Source organism: Calonectris borealis, chromosome 18 (assembly GCF_964195595.1).
Source record: "Calonectris borealis chromosome 18, bCalBor7.hap1.2, whole genome shotgun sequence".
NCBI classification, from domain to species: Eukaryota; Metazoa; Chordata; class Aves; order Procellariiformes; family Procellariidae; genus Calonectris; species Calonectris borealis.
This window is the reverse complement of record NC_134329.1, coordinates 2,065,067-2,077,611: the sequence shown is the minus strand read 5'-3', so window position 1 is coordinate 2,077,611 and position 12,545 is coordinate 2,065,067. Positions and strand designations below refer to the sequence as shown.

Genomic DNA, 12,545 nt, shown 5'->3' with positions numbered 1-12,545 from the left:
CTTTCCTGTTGTCAGTCGTTATCAAGATTTATCCAGCCTGATGGCTTCTTATTGATCGCGAAGGAGTGTATTCCCATGGGTCAATCAATTCTGATCCAGCCTGTGGCATGAAATCAATACCTATTTATTATATGATCTACGAGCTCCATTACTTTAACTGCTGGGAAAGGGGAAACGCAGCAGAAAGTAAGAGGAGGAAAAACAACCGAGAGGCAGGGCAGGAGGCGATGCTTTGGCTCCGGAAGCGGGTGCTTGAACGTGGGGAGGGTTAGGGGAGGCAGGACCTCATGGCTTCTGCTCCCAAAATACACCCACGAGCGGGGAGAGAAGGGCCAGACCTGAAGGGCATCTCGGAAATGCTCAGCGCCGGGATGCGTGGCTCCAGCCCGGCATGGAGGAAAACAATGTGGCAGCTCTGTGCCTCAGTTTCCCTCCTGTTGAGCAGGATTTAGAGCTCCTACTTAACTCTCCAGGGCAGGAAAGAAGACTGATGGATGTATTTCGAGATCGTTGGGTTGCAGTGAGAAGAAAAAGCCAATTTGTTCTTCATTAAAGCCCAAACAGCCAACATTGCTCCCCGGAGAGAACGCCGGGCTGGCTGCAAGCATCCTTCAAATCATGTTAAATATCCACTCGGCCCCCAGCTCCCTAGACATTAAGATTTACAAGCCCCAAATCCTTCTCAGCTGAGCTGGGACACTGTAAATGTCAGGAGGTTTGGCACAGGGAGAGGCTTGGAAGAGCCGAGCATTTAAAGCCGAGCTTTGTCCAGAGCTCCCCCGTGCCCACAGGGAATGGGGTCCGGGGATGGGATAGGATCCCCTGCGAGGAGCCGGGCTTGTTCCTCCCAGCAGCAGAGCCAAGCATTAGACATTGCCAAAAGCCAGCGTAGAAATAAATTATAAAATTGAAATAAATTATAAAATCAAAATAAACCCCAACTTTTAGCCCATGTGGTGCAAGAAAATTATCCTGTCAGATACAGCCGTAGCATCTCGGATATTCTTCCCATCCCTCGCTCTCACACCTTCCCCATTAATCTGTGCCAGGTAACGTGTGCCCTGTTATTAAAGCCAGTTTGCTTTGCCGCGGAGGAAAAAAGAGCAAACTCTCTTTTCATCTTTGGTATCTCACATGGGTTTATGTTCGTCCTCAGCTCCCCCCCGCTAACCACCAGCTCCAGGGAAGGGTCTGGGAGATGCTCCCTCTCCGGCAGAAATACTCCAAGTTCCTCTAGTGAAAGGCACCTTCGACAAATTAATTCTCTTTATATAGTCCTGCCATGGTCAAGCTTAATTCCTAATGTTCTTCAATGTTCTCCTTGGTCTTCCCCGCGGCACCATCGCAGGGACATAAATCATGGCCACGCGGCCCCGGGTGGGATGGCCAGCAGCCATCGAGTTGGCTCCCGGTTGCACCCTGTAAATCCAGAGTTGCTCTGGCATGGCACCGTGACGAGAGAGGGGCCAAAACCCAGCCAGAAGCTGGCTTCTAGTGCCACATTTGAGCTTGTAAGTAAAAACCAAGTAATCTTCTTAGAAAAGCTGCACCAAACCCCCCACGCAAGTCAGCGGGAGCTCAAAGCATGGGCAAGCTCCAGCTCAAACCTCCTCTCTCCTGCCTTTCAGACCTGCTAACCTCGCTCCCTTCTTGCAAACATTCCCATCCAACAAGAGCCATCGGTGCCCCCCCAGAAAGCTGCACCCAGGGTGCTGATTCCCTCACTTTCACTACAGACTCAATGAGAACCCAGGAGCCTTGGGAAGGATCAATAAGCATTAAAATCTCCTTTTTTTTTTTTCCTCTCCCCCAGAAGGAACACCCAGAATCCTAGAACATGGTAGTTTCTGCAATCCATTACCTTCGTGGGTGGTTCGAGCCATTTTAATAGCATTAGAAAACTGTTAGACTTTGTCCTTTGAAGGACCTCCTGGGTGGCTGAGGTTTTACCTCCCCTCCCCGCACTGCCACTGACGGGGGCCCAGACCGGGAGCCCCGAGGAGCTGACGTGAGCTTACCCAGGCCAGGCTTTGTCTCATTCAACACTAGCAAAAACAACTTGTCATTTGCCTCTATGCAGCAAACACGGCATTTTTTCAGTCCTTTCAATTCCACCGGGCTGAGGACTTTGATGCTGTTTCATGCTATCCATTATGCAGCGCTCAAAACACCAAGGCTCACATTCACTCTTGCTCAAGACTAATTAAGATGAATGTTAACTGTCCCCACCACTCATTACCCAAGACAAAATCTATTAGCGGCTCTGATGGAAGCGCTCTTTGGAGTCACCACCTCCCATTGCCAAAAGATGCTGAATTTCTTCCTTTCCTTTCCGACCCAGACAGTCACATTAAGAGACAACTCAAGAATCACAGACTCATAGAACAATTTGGGTTGGGAGGGACCTTTAAAGGTCATCCAGTCCAGCCCCCCTGCCGTGGGCAGGGACATCTTCAACCAGATCAGGTTGCTCAGAGCCCCGTCCAACCTGACCTGGAATGTTTCCAGGGATGGGGCATCTACCACCTCTCTGGGCAACCTGTGCCAGGGTTTCACCACCCACATTGTAAAACATTTCTTCCTTCTATCTAGTCTAAATCTCCCCTCTTTTAGGTTAAAACCATTCCCCCTTGTCCTGTCACAACAGGCCCTGCTAAAAAGTCTGTCCCCATCTTTCATATAAGCCCCTTTAAGCACTGAAAGGCTGCAATCAGGTCTCCCCGAAGCCTTCTCTTCTCCAGGCTGAACAACTCCAACTCTCTCAGCCTTTCTCCATAGGAGAATTGTTCCATCCCCTCATCGTTTTTGTGGCCTCCTCTGGACCCACTCCACCAGGTCCATGTCTGTCTTGTGCTGAGGGCTCCAGAGCTGGACGCAGCACTGCAGGGGGGGTCTCACCAGGGCAGAGCAGAGGGGCAGAATCCCCTCCCTCGACCTGCTGGCCACACTGCTTTTGTTGCAGCCCAGGAGATGGTTGGCCTTCTGGGCTGCGAGCGCACATTGCCGGCTCATGTCCAGCTTTTCATCCACCAGTACCCCCAGGTCCTTCTCGGAAGGGCTGCTCTCAGTCCCTTCATCCCTCAGCCTGTGTTGATACCGGGGGTTGCCCTGTATCCTGCCCCAGGTGCAGGACCCTGCACTTGGCCTTGTTGAACCTCATGAGGTTCACATGGGCCCACTTCTCCAGCTTGTCCAGGTCCCTCTGGATGGCATCCCGTCCCTCAGGCGTGTCGACCGCACCACTCAGCTTGGTGTCATCTGCAAACTTGCTGAGGGTGCCCTCGATCCCACTGTCTATGTTGTTAATGAAGATATTAAGCAGTAATGTCCCAATCATCTGGCCAGACCAATGGTTAATGCAGAGAAAATCAGCATTAACCCAAAGCATCACGCCATCGGCAAGCTGCTGCCTCAGTTTCCCCTCCCAGCTTTTGCCCGTGGGCCGTGGTGTTTGGAGGGGGAGATTTCTTTCTGCTAATGAGACGATCCTTGAATGCCACAAGCGAGCAGGAAGGAAAACGTAGGGATGTGAAAAAGTAAAAATAAACCCATCTATAAATAACCCCCCTCTGGCAGCGCCGGGCGGCACGGCGTGGTAAAGCCCCTTCCAGGGACAGGCAGCTGCTTCCAGTGCGCTGGCAGGAAAACAGAGATTTCTTTAACAGCTACAAGAAATTGCGCTTTTCTTGGTAGAAAAAACGTCCTCGAGCGACCACCTCTGGGCACCCAAAAGAGAAGGGGCCTCTTCTGCACACAACCAGTTCGGCCCCGGGGATGCGCGCGGGGAGGAGCGGGCGAGGAAATTTGGACGTCCTGGGTTTGTGTCTGTAATTAGCCCCATCAGACAGCTGGGACTGATTTTCCCCTCTCCAAGCAAAGCCTGGTTTAAAGCTATTCCAGTAAACCCACAGGGAGAACTTGAGTCCCTTCGGAAAAATCCTGTTTGAAGAGCGATCCTCTCCCCTGCATGGGGTCCCTCATCCCCCAGTGCCACATCCTGGACCATTCCCACTGTCCTCGACCATTCCCGGTCCAGCTCACGCCACATTGTCCTCTTCCCAGACTCATTCCCTACAACGCCTGAGCAGCAGCTCATATCTGTACCATGGCAGAAGAGTCTCCAGGGCTGTCGTATCCCTTAGGAAAACCAAGAAGCAGGACTAGATAAGGAAACATGAACGGGATGGAGACCTCCACCTGGCAAGAAGGCTTTTCCCCACAGGAGATGATCAGAGATGTCCCAAGAAGCCCCCAAAAACGTTCAACCAAGGATGGACCGGACAAGGACTGCAGGCACAAGGGCACAGGAGCATCCCTGCGCTGTCGCCCCAGGAAACGCAAGGGATGCTTTGCCCTGAGAGCCCCAGAGGTGCCTCCTGGGGAAGCACCAGCAGAACAGAGCCCCACGGGAAGCCTCAAAGGGGAATAAATCATGTCTGGAAATGACCTCAGGGCTAATGTGCACTCATGCAGTCCTGGGCTTCCCAAAAATTCCCTGAGACTAAGCTCTGAGCCCCCTTCCAGCACCCCCTCGGTTTTCCTGCGTCCTCATGGCCAGCCCACCACCAGCACCGGCCACGAGCCGATCACGCCTCAGAAATCCCAACAGGAGAAAACCAAACAGGTTTCCAGTTGCAATTGAAAAACTATCATGATGTTGATTCAGCCTTCGAAGAACACGGATAAAAGCAGGATGCCGGTTGTAAGCAAAGAGCAAGCAATGCTCGGAGACGTTGCGAGCGCAGGTTATATTTAGGGCAATCCAATAAAGCTGTACTTTGACCTTAAAAAAAGGGAGCGAGTGCAGCTGGGAAGCAAAGCAAGGCAAGCAGCACGCTTCGCAGACCTCATATTAATGCATCAAGCTACTGCAGCGCACATATTTATTTTGTCAAACTGTCAAAAATGGCACCTTTATGGTTTTATATAAAGAGGCATTAGAATAGGAAACACTTTGTAGCTAAAAAAAAAAGAAAAGAATATATTGCCCAGGTTTTGATATTGAATAGGATTGAAAAGCTGAGCAAATACGGGCTGCAAAAGGATCATGGAGTGGAGCGGGACGGAGAAGCTGCGTTTTCCTCCGGGTAGAGGCAATGCTGCCCGGTGTAACACATGGATGGGGTCTCTGACGCATCGATCAATACGCGTGTTTGCACACCTTTGAAAAAGCTTTTGGCCTGAAGCTAGCTAATGGACAGAGATCTGAAATGCTGCTGAATTTTCCCAAATGACTAGTTTTTGGTCCAAAATAAAAAGTGTATTTTTTCCAGTCCCCAGCTGGGGAGAACCAGCCCCCGTTTGGAGTCACCCTGTCTCCGGAGGATGCAAATCCCAAGCCAAATGCAGCCCATGGAAATGGCCTCAAGTTGCGCCAAGGGAGGTTTAGATTGGACATTAGGAAAAATTTCTTTACTGAAAGAGTGCTCAGGCCTTGGAACAGGCTGCCCAGGGAAGTGGTGGAGTCCCCATCCCTGGAGGTATTTAAAAGACGTGTAGATGAGGCGCTTAGGGACATGGTTTAGTGGACATGGTGTGTTGGGTTGATGGCTGGACTCGATGATCTTAGAGGTCTTTTCCAACCTGTATGATTCTATGATTCTATGAGCCCACCTGGGCACCGAGCAAGCGATGAGGAGCCACAAATTTGGGTTGAATCCTTTGCGGTTGAGCCAGAGGGGAAGCAGAGCAAAGCCCCCACCCCGGCACCCACAAAGCCGCCCCAGCTGGGACTGAGGCGCCAGGAGGTGCTGCTTTCAAGGGGACATTAGGAAGGGAAGATGCAATATTTCACCGCTAATGGCTGTTGGAAGCGTTGGCATTTCAGCACAGGCTTTCTGAAACACTGACAGGAGGAGGCTGGAAATTCAACCTCACCTTGGGGAAACTTCGAGAGAGAGGGTAACCCGTGGCAGGATGCAAAGCGGCACCGCATCAAGCCCTGCGGCTGAATACATGGTCTAGAGGTGAGGGAAATAACCAAATACTCAGAAATAAATGTATTTCACATGACGACAGCTGCTCTGGGAGCGGCTGCAGCCTCCCTGCCTCGAGGCTGGTGGGGATTTTGTGATTGCCCACCCAGGCAATTACGCCGGGATGCTCGGCGCTGCTTCAGCAGGGATGCTCGGTGCTGCATTTCCCACCAGGCTTGCTGGTGGCAGCAGGTACGTGGCAATTCCTTGAGACAGAGGCACCTCTGGAGGTGTTTGAGAGCTTTGGGAGACCCCAAATCCCAGCTTGCTTCCCAACTAGCTGCAAGAAGCCCCCTCCAGCAATCTCATTCCCCCTGATGCAATGGCCCTGAGCATCACCAGCTGCCCAGCCAGCAGCTCCTCAAGCCCCCAGTCTCCCTCCCCCGGCCCCATCCCAAACTCACTCTTATTAGTCCCATACCCAATTTTGGGTGTACTAGAGACAACAGCTTTGGGAAAGAGAGGAAACGCTCCAGAAGACCATGACTTATCTTGCAAGATTTCCCACATCCTCGGGAGCAAGGAGACCCCCATGGTCAGGCTGCGGTCTCATGGAGCACCAGCTCTCCTTCCAAGCATCCAATTTTCCCACCTCTGCTGCCCTTCTGGCCGTTTCACAGACCACCGGACCTAACGCTTGCATCCTTCTGAGCCTTCAGACCCCCGAGCTCTTTTCACAGCACCAAGTTATTCATGAAACCTGGTGTCTGCATGTGGCCAGCTGCTTTACACAATTAGAGGCTTTTCCACACTGTGGTAACACTCGAGCAGGGTCCAGACCCCATCACCCATCCAGGGACCTGACCAGGGCACCATGCAAAAGAAAAAAAAACCCAGAACAGAAGCTGCTGATCCCACCAGGTTACATCCCTCCTGGTTAAATCAAATCATTCCTGTCCCCAGTTAAAACAAACCACTCCTGTCTCAAGCTCCACTTCTACAGGAGATGAATCTGCCTGGACTCACTTAAATGGGTTTGCTATCTGCTGCGCAGCATAAATCGCAGCAGATGGAGAACATCCCTTTGCTAGGGCAGGGAAGCATGGCCAGCCTTGCCTCCCGGTAACATTTGACTGCAGGAAGGTGTTTTGGAAAGAAAAAATGATTCCGGCTGAGCAGGAGACATCGGAGCTTACCTGGTGATGATGGCGAGGTGGGGAGGGCTCATGCAAGCTCCCATGAAGAGCACCACGTTCTCATGCCGGGTCTGCCGGTACGCCATCACCTCCCTCTTGAAGGCCTTCAGCTGGTCCTCGTTGTCCCGCTCGATGTCAATGAGGCGGATGGCCACCTCCCCGTGCCAGCGCCCATGAAAGACCTGCCCGAAGCGGCCCTTGCCGATGAGCTCGCCAATCTCGAGCTGCTCGAAGGGGATGTCCCACTCCTGGAGGAAGATGCTGGTCTGGCTGGCCTTGCGGGGGAAGTTGCGTGCGGAGAGGAGCGAGAGGTTCATCTCTTCAAAGTCATCCTCGGACTCTTGCGCCTCCTCGGTGCCTTCCTCGTTCTGCAGGGGGGCAAAGGGAGGTGAGCACAATAGAACGGGGCGGGGGGAAAAACTGTGGCCAAGGAAGACGACGTGGACAAAACCCCACTAACGTACCTACTGCTCACTCAGACCCAGAGAAACCGGGCAGGTACCTTCCAAAGGCAACTGGGCGGCTGCGTTTTATGCGAAGCCAGCAGAAACCCAGCTTTTGCAGGGAGGTGTTTATTTACCCCAGCGTTAAATATAAGAGAGTGATACACCGGGGCACTTAATTCATTTGCCTGGAAGCAGCGTTTCATCCTACCCCTGCTGAGCCGTGCTCTGCTAACACCGACTACTCCCAACCCAGCACCCCCCGGTCTGCAGCCCCCAGCCCCCCAGGACAGGTCTGGCTTTTCCCTTGACGCTCTGTATATGCTTTCTACAGGATTTACTCTGCTCGTTAAAAGCTGCATCTCCGTCCTCACCCTTCCCCTCCGCCACATTTCTAATGCATCTCAGAAAAGCTCATTGAATTATAAACTTGAGGGCAGAGACGAAGCCCATCAGAGTCCCTCTTCATGGGGTGGGGACACGGATGCCTGGGCAGGATCAGGCCTGGCCATTAATTCAATTATCAGCAATTTCACTGCACAGATGCTAAACTTATCTGGTTCCTGTGAAATGTGCCCCAAGATGTATATAAAATAAAGGCCCATTAAGCAGAGGAGCGAGCCCAGCCATCTCACCTCCGAGGTGGGCTCCACTTCAATTTGAAGCAATGGGTTTCCTTCCAGGCTGTTAAAAGAATTACTGAATTACCGCCGGGTAAAAACACAGTTAGGTGGGGAGCACGCGCGGGCGTCGGGTCCTGCTTCCCACAGCACCGCTCTGCACCGGGACTAAGGGGATCAGGGAGGAGAAGTCCCAGGCTCGCTGCTGATTTGGGAGAGCAACCCCTTCCCACCCAAGCCCTGGCTGTCTCCATCCCCTGAGGACGGTCCTGGGTGCTGTCACGGGAGGGGGAGGATAGCGGGGGATGAGCAATATTAATTATTGCATTAATTAATATTGGATGCATGAAGTTCCAGGATGGATTTGGTGATGTGGGAGCAGGTCTCCATCCCGCCGCCCAAAGCCCACGGTGCAGAGGATGCACCATCGCCACGCACCCAGGCAGGCGTCACCCCCGGCTAGCCCGGGGCAAGGGACAAATTTACACCCTCACAGCTTTCGAGCATATCAAGGCAGCGCTGGGGCACGCGCTCATGGCATTTTTCAGTGGTTTCTCAGATCAGAATTACCTTCCCAACGAACACCAGCCAAAGCAACAAGTGTGGCTGATTACCAGCCAGAAGGGAAGAAAACAGGTTTTTCAATTATTTTTGAGAAGTGGAGGTTTCAAAGACTCTCCCTGCAGTAAAAGCATCCGAATTTATCTAGTTTCCCAGCTCCCTGGGCCAGGAGCTCCTCTTTTTCTTCTCCGCTTACACAGCACCTCCCACCACCAGGTCCACGACCAGGGTCTCGCCACACCTGACAGTTAACAGGGAATTAGGGAAATTCCGTGGGGATTTCAGCTGGAGAAGCTTGGGCGGTTTCAAGCATAATATAAATATATTATAAATTATTATTATCAATAACATAAATAACAGCATCCCCTCCCAGAGACAGCAAGGATCACAGGAGAGGCATAACGCTCCCCAAGCCACTCGGACGCGGTGGTCCTTGCTTCCTATCCCATTCAATTGCCACTAAAGAGCTGTAAATCCCAGGGGAGCCCCAGGTGCGTATATATGCAGGAGTCAACCCTGATATTTTAAGCAGCACGGAAAACCCAGGTGGGTGCAGACGACTTCTGCCACCCATCACGATGCACGGGCGGTTTGCAGGAGCAGCAGTCTCCTCCTGCCTGATCTTTAACCCAGGCACGAATTCCTGTCTCCCGAGTATCCGAAGCAGAGTCTGCTGTTTATCCCAGCCAAGCCCGGGGTAACCTCAGCGGCTTCCAGGGGTTATTTTCAGTGGGGCGAGCAAAAGGAGAATCACAGATTTTTGCATATTGAAAGCTATTTTCCTGAAAGCCTGCCAGCCCTACGCCTGACACCTTGCTTTAGGCAGGGAAGGAAAAAAAAACAAAAGGCTTTGACTTCACCACTTCACCATTAATTTCCCGGCCACCGGCGGGGACAGCAGCTCCGTCCCCGTCCCTCCCGTTGCCTCTCCCAGAGGCACGATCCGCCGGACCCCCCGGCAGTTGCCAATGCAGTTGGGAGAGCGTGGGTGAGCCGGACACAAACCGCATCGCGGCCTGGAGTGAGACCCTATCTGTTAAACTCCTGACTTGTAAAATCCTTCAAAAATGGCATTTATAAAAAGGATCAGCAAGCAACCCTGAAATGTAACGTCGCTGCGGGGGCAGCGCAGGCACGAGGACCTCGGCGAATGCCGGGTTTGGCAGAGCAGCTTGGACTCGACCTGCCGGGAAGAGCTGGTCCTAACGCCAATTAGATACTGCATTTCAAAACTCATTTCGGTGCAAAGTTTATTGGACTTGAAAATATTACAGGTGGGGCTGCAGGAACCGCCTTTATTAAAACTATCTATCTCAAGGACCCTGGTTCTCTGCTTATAATTTAGTAAAAGATTAATCTCTTGGGCTTTGGCTTCTTGGACTGAAAGTCTTTTCTTTTTTTTTTCTGACGGTGAAGCACTGGGTGGGTGCATTGCTGTGGGTTATAAATCAGTCCCCTGCCCTCTCCTTTCAACCTTTCTCCTTCCCGAGACACGAGCCAGAGCCGTGAGCTGGGTTAGGGCAGCAGGAGCACCGGGGGCTCACCGCTACCATCCACCCCAACCTGCCCAAAAGGCATCCCTGAGCCCCTGCAAAGCCAGAGGAGCACCCGTGGGTGCCTGGAGGAGGCGGGGTGCGGAGGATGCGCTGCTTGGGGAGGGGAGGGTGAAGCTAACCAGGAGGAGGGGGAGGCACTCACATGGGGTTGGAGTTGACGGGGTGGAGGACAACCTGCGGGGCTCGGGTCGGCGTCTCGGGTACCACGTCTGGGGAGAAGAGAGTGGAGTGAGAGCAGGCTGGGAGGCACCAGGAGCCCCGTCCAGTGCCGGGGGCACCCAGGGGAACTAAATCCCACTGAAAACCTCCCTTCATCCCCAGGTCCAATTTAGTTACACCCTTAGCTATAGCTGGGTATAACTTAGAGCCATCCAGCCCTACAGCATCTTAGTAGTGCCTGGTCCTGCAACAATATACTGGTTTGGGGGAGAAATCCCACCCCAGCACAAGCCTCCTGCACAAACCAGGGGGTAGGAGAGCCGGCCATGCACCCACCCCCCTAAGGGATATCTCAGCACCCTGCGTTTACAGGAGAGACTTTCACAGAGACTTACCTGGGAAAATGAACTGCTGCTTGTACTTGTAGTAATGGGAAGCTGGAAAAGAGAAAAGGGGGGTTAAACATTGACCTGCAGAGCCAGACGCTGGAAAGACTCCAACCTGTGCCCAGTTCTGCACCATGAAACACCAGCCCCAGGTCCGGGTCCCTCCCTGCGTGACCCAACCTCTCCCACCTCCATCTCTCCAGAGGATGCCACCCACGATGGCACGTAGGGTGTCCAGGCCAAAAAATTAAGACTTTAGCCCTCTAACGATCTGGCTGGATTATAAGTTAATTTTTGCCACCATCAGCTACTGCTCTATACCATTTGGAGAGTGTTGATGTCATCTGCAAAGTCGCCAGTGGGATTTGGACACCTGGTTGCCAGCAAAAGCCCACAGGGTTTGAGTGCTCAGCTCCCAACCGGCCTGCGGGAACCACTCGGCATCGCAGAGACACCGAGGGATGGATTTGCAGCTCCTGCCTGCATCCAGCCCATCTAACTGTGCATTTTTGTCATGCTTCAGAGATGCGTCCTTCCTGGGCTGGCTGCCTCCCTCCCGGCGTGCCGAAAGGAGCTGGCAGCAGCCCCAGGAGCCTCTGCCCAAAGCCAGCGCTGCAGGAGGGCTCTGGGTGGTGGCACCCTCCATCGGCTCCCTGTCGCCAGCAGGCAAAGCCCAAGGACTGATTTGACTCAGGGCAGGCAGGTCATGAAGCAAGACAGAGCTGCTGAGGCACCAGAACTCGGCATCAGCTCAGAAGGCACCTTCTCCTTGAGCTTCAAGACCCCAAAAACTGTCCCTCAGCTTCTCTTCTCCAGCTTTGAGACCCCAAAGACTGACCTCAGTTCTGCAGTGGGACCTGAGCACCCCTGAGCTGAGATCAAAGGAGACTCAAAGGTAATTCTGGCAGAAAAAGGTCACCGTGTTGCAATTTCCAAGCTCAAATCCTAATCCCCAAGATGACCGTCTTGATGAGAAGAACCATGGAGAACTTCCCGCGCGGAAAGATGAAAGCACAGTAAGTCCTGCTTTGTGTCAGATCAGCTCCCGTTTGCCACAGGGCTCTGCTCCTCACGGGCGTTGAAGCAGGGAGCAACCCCCTCCGAGCTGCCGGGGTCTGATCCTGCCCCACTCCATCCCTGCCGGCCGGGCAAGCGTGCCAGGGGCTCCCTGCACTGGCTCAGCTGCGGCGGCAGCGACAGCACGTCTGGGTCCCCATAAGGAGATGCTGCTGCCCACTCTGGGGTTATTTCTGTGGCTTCTGCTTTAAACAACATGAAATCCCATCTCCAAAGGTCTGCAGGGAGGTCTCTGCTCCAGAAGTGACGCGTGACGGGGTTACCAACTGCTGGACCCTCTGTCCCTTCCCCCCAGACCCAGGCAGGGTCCAGGCTTGCCCAGCAAGCAGTTTGGGGGCGTTAATCGCTGCGAGCCCCGCTATCACGCTGCCGAGACGTCAGGATGCTTTGGCTCCGGCTGGACCACCAGGAGCTCGGTTACACCGGCACGGAAACCCACGCCGCGCCCTCAGGTTTGCAGCCACGCTGGGGACTGTCCTCCCAGCCCTCGGAGGCTCGAGGGCTGTGGCTGGTGAAATCCCGACCTGGGGAGCGGGAGCCAAGCCCCTCCTCGCCAGATGGGTCACATCAATCCCTGCAATGCCCAATGCTTCCTCACAGCTCCTCCGCTGTCTTCCTCGCGCCCCTCCAGC

The 12,545-nt window shown here is 53.5% G+C and overlaps 1 protein-coding gene across 1 annotated transcript in view; it reads right to left on the bottom strand.

Moving 5' to 3' along the window:
- Positions 1 to 12,545, bottom strand: part of KSR2 (kinase suppressor of ras 2) — an 82,769-nt gene that overhangs the window by 20,095 nt on the left and 50,129 nt on the right. The window contains exons 11-14 of the mRNA XM_075167232.1: positions 10,846 to 10,887; positions 10,434 to 10,500; positions 8,190 to 8,238; positions 7,112 to 7,479 (exon numbers count right to left, since the gene is read on the bottom strand). Coding sequence (XP_075023333.1) covers positions 7,112 to 7,479; positions 8,190 to 8,238; positions 10,434 to 10,500; positions 10,846 to 10,887 — 526 coding nt within the window. The remainder of the gene's footprint in view (positions 1 to 7,111; positions 7,480 to 8,189; positions 8,239 to 10,433; positions 10,501 to 10,845; positions 10,888 to 12,545) is intronic.